Source organism: Nanorana parkeri, unplaced genomic scaffold, assembly GCF_000935625.1.
Source record: "Nanorana parkeri isolate BGI_ZX_2015 unplaced genomic scaffold, ASM93562v1 scaffold386, whole genome shotgun sequence".
Classification (NCBI taxonomy): domain Eukaryota; kingdom Metazoa; phylum Chordata; class Amphibia; order Anura; family Dicroglossidae; genus Nanorana; species Nanorana parkeri.
The window spans coordinates 35,336-39,312 of record NW_017306654.1 but is presented as its reverse complement, the minus strand read 5'-3'; the positions used below and the strand labels follow the sequence as shown (position 1 = coordinate 39,312).

At 42.0% G+C, this 3,977-nt stretch overlaps 1 protein-coding gene across 1 annotated transcript in view; it reads right to left on the bottom strand.

Moving 5' to 3' along the window:
- TMEM87A (transmembrane protein 87A) overlaps positions 1-3,977 on the bottom strand; it is a 45,060-nt gene that overhangs the window by 15,799 nt on the left and 25,284 nt on the right. Inside the window, exon 14 of the mRNA XM_018559256.1 lies at positions 2,994-3,097. Within this exon, the coding sequence (XP_018414758.1) occupies positions 2,994-3,097 (104 nt within the window). The remainder of the gene's footprint in view (positions 1-2,993; positions 3,098-3,977) is intronic.

Genomic DNA, 3,977 nt, shown 5'->3' with positions numbered 1-3,977 from the left:
CAGAACTTCTGTTTTGCAGCAGACTGCCTTGTCTCTGAAATGGATACATGGTGTCTGTGTGCAGGTTCACAACCTGAGCCAGCACTACAGGAAGAGGCACTCAGCTGCAAAAGGAAGTTCTCCCCCAGCATGAGAAGAGATACGGATTTAAAAGGAAGAGCAGCAAAGAGAAGGAAAACTACCATGGATTACAGTAAGGCACACATTACAGTATTGTTTTATGTTAAAAAATCTGAGGGTTTCATGTCACATTAAGTCTTCTCCCAAATTCAGGGATGATTCCTAACTCCAAAGATTCCTTTACTCCTTGTAACATCTCTCTAGTGCAATGCTGTGTGGAATATGCTTTGTGTCCTGCTAATATCTGTGGCACAGACCATTCATCTGCTGGAGGTGTAAACTAACAATCACAGGGCCAGAACCTTGCAGGATACAGAAATACACAAAAAAGCAAACAACAACAACGAAAAGCCGGTCTTGCACAGTATTTCGAGGAGATGCACGAGTAGGATTCCCTGCTAACCTGCAAGATCTTCACCAACCTCCGGGAACTTGATCACTCCAACAACACTGCGGATTAAGGGTTTGATCGATATCAATTTTTCGGAACCGATATCGATTATGGGCAAACCTTTCAGGCCGATAACCGATATCAGGAACAGATATTCTGTTTACATGTAGCTGGGCTTGCAGCTGAATGTAAACAGCAGGCAGTCACCTGATGTTTGCCAACCCCGACAATCTTCCACCCCTTACTGAAACCCTACTTACCAAAACAAGACAGTGAATGGACCTTCCTCTCAATATGGGTAGGATCACCCTATTAAAAAAAAGTGTTTCTTGCCAAAAAATCCTTTACAATCTAGCTAATTCTCTCTGTTCAATACCCTCTAAATATTTTAAACAGATTTATACTATTTGTCCCTCTTGTATGTGGAAACATCAAACCCTGAGAATCTCTCTTTAGACACTACAACTAATCTTAGGCTAATTTTTTTTATCTATAGTACCTACAATTTCAGTGGTCAATATACAAGACTGGATAGTCCCGGGCCAGAGGTAATGCTTGCACAGCCTCTGCAGCGGAGGTGGTCACATCATATGAATTCCATTCTGCCTTTCAAATACAGTATTTCCTCTTAAAATGGAAGAAAAACGTTCCCCTTAACCGTGGTAACTTGAAAAACTTTAACTGACCAAATTCTACCTCTGTACAGAATCAAATATATAAATAAGAGGCCGATCCACAACTTTGTGACTATATTTGGAGTCCCTGGTTGCATCTACCTCCTCAATCCCTGATGTAATAAAGATCATTAATACTCTTCAGAATTCATACTGACTTATGTTTTCTTAAAGAAAAAGAAAAAAAAAACCTCAGATAATTGTTCAAGCTTGCAAAAAAAAATAAAAATAAAACTCTAACTCTTCTAAACTTATTTTTTTAACCTTTGTAATTTACAGTGGCTTACAGTGATCGCTCACCTCTCTCCCCACCGTTTCTGGAATGTCCGTCAGCTTCCTTATGTCCCATGCAAGTCAATAGACTTGAATTAAACATGAGGACCATCAGAGGGGCTTAGACCAGCGGAGCCCAGGGAAAAAAGAAGCTGCAAGGACCGGTCTAGCAGCAAGGAGGGAATAAGGATCAGGTGAGAATATCTTTTTTAATTTTAGACCCTAGACCAAAACAAGCAGTTAACCCTTGCAGTGGGGGGTAGGGGCTACTGCAAGGATTAATATGTCATTTGCCCGGAGATCTTCTTTACTATATTTACCAAACACGAGTGACAAACTGAGAAGGCAGCCCCACTTGGACTACACTTTCCATTCACTACTATTCTCATGATTGAAATTACCCAGGGGTAAATTTAAGTGGCCGATAGTAAACAGGACCACAGTTCAGAGAGAGAAAAACATCACAGCAAAAAAAAAAAAAAAATGCCAAGTGGCCCATTTCTCCTTTACATAATTTAGCTATACTACAGCCCCCTTCTCTCCTCCCCAATTTCACATCCCACAGCTCCCTATTCTCTCCATTCCCATCAATGCCTGATACCCCCTGTTCTTCAAACAAATGTCCCCTCGGGTGGTCTCAATCTCCTCTCTCCTCAATTCCTGTCTCCTCTGCTGTCATTCCTTATCCCCTCCCTCATTCTTCTGAAGCACATCTCCCTTTCTTGTCATTAGCCACATACCAATCACTGCTGGAAGTCAGGCAGCATCAGGGTCCAGCAGCAGTGACTCAGTGTTTAGACCTACTGCAACACTTTCACTATCTGATCCTAACAAGGGCAGTCTGTTCTTAAAGCTGACTTCAGCTTAACTGGTCAAACTTCGAGCTGTGGGTGAAAGTGCACTTAAATGTTTTATAACACGCTTTTCATTTTTATGAAAAAAAAAAAAAACATTAAAAAAAAATATATTTCTACATACATTGGAAACATTGGGGTGGATTAGTGAAGGTGTAGATGTAGTAAAAAGGGTATACCTGTATTTACTTTGAATACCGAATCTTATGCAAGTGAGAATGTTTTTGTTTTTTTACTAGCATATGACCGGGTATTCAGAGTAAACACTGCTTCACCTTATTACATTCACTTTACAGAATAGAACATTCACTTTGCTGGGTGAACAGCCTTTACTCCTAAGTAAATAAACATTTTGCACAAAATGGAAACAATTTACTTTGTGCGCTGTTACATCAAGGCCAAAAAGAAAATTCCAAAATCTTCCTATTCCTGCACTAATCACATATTAGCTCCTCTAAAGGCTGTATAATCACAAAAAATATACCAGAATAGGAGAAAACTTCTAGCACAATAAAAGGTTTTCTGTGACCAACACAAAAGGTTTTTTTTGCTTGCTATTATTTGCTCCTCATCACATGTCTGAGTAATCTGCTTTATTACTTGCAAACACCTCATGATCCATATCCTGCTTTACTGTATCTGTCAAGTCTGAAAAGAACAAAACAGGTCAGCCTTACAAACCTCTGATTATTTGCAGATGGCCTCCAAAGGATCATGATGACAAACAGGATCATGGAGAAGAGAAGGCGCCATATAGCATCATCTACCCAGAGCTCCTGCCAATCCTGCCCAAAAAAAATGGTAACGTAAGAGCAGAACACGGCAGAATGTATCTTCATGGAAATGGCAGGACATCCACAAGACTGATGATACCTACAACTAGCACAGTGACAGCACTCATAATGACAGAATTGTAATGACAAGCATGTTGGCTGTTTTCGCTTGTATACTGAAGTGTAAGTAATACCAGGCTACTGTAATATACATACACACAATACGTTGAACTTGATGGACCTGTGTCTTTACTCAACCTCAAATACTATGTAACTATACAATGATCACTGCTGCTCCAAATTCAACTCCAAACTCAGACACACAGGAGTAAAAAAACAAAACAAAACCACACTATAAGGCAGGGCTCAAAACTTCCACTCGCCTGCTCGCTTTTGGCGAGTAAAAATAAAGTGAGGTCGAGTGGAAATTTGGGTCTCCAAGTACCGGTCCGCAGGCCAACTCCGGCCCGCGAGCCGGTACTATCCGACCCGCAGACAGCTGACATGTCAGGCACACGATTGCAGACCACGTACCTGACTTGCGGGAGCAGCTCCACGCTCTGCATCGGATGCCTACCGCAGAGCTGCCCGTCAGCTCTGGCTTCCTTCGGCCGGTGCTCTGACAGTTCTGAGCTCCGGCCGAAAGAAAGAATGTATGTGAGGATCGATCCCTGGTTATCTGGGTGTGATTAGTGAGATCTGCTGCAGGCCTCGCCCCCAGATAACTAGGGATCGATCCTGCTCACAGCCTCCTCCCTGCAAAGACTTGAACAGGTGAGGGGGTGTGGGGGGGGTTGTGTATTATTTTGTGTGTGGGGGAGGGGTTAATAAGGGGGGGTGTATTATTTTATGTGTGTGGAGGAGGGGGTTAATAAGGGGGGTATATTATTTT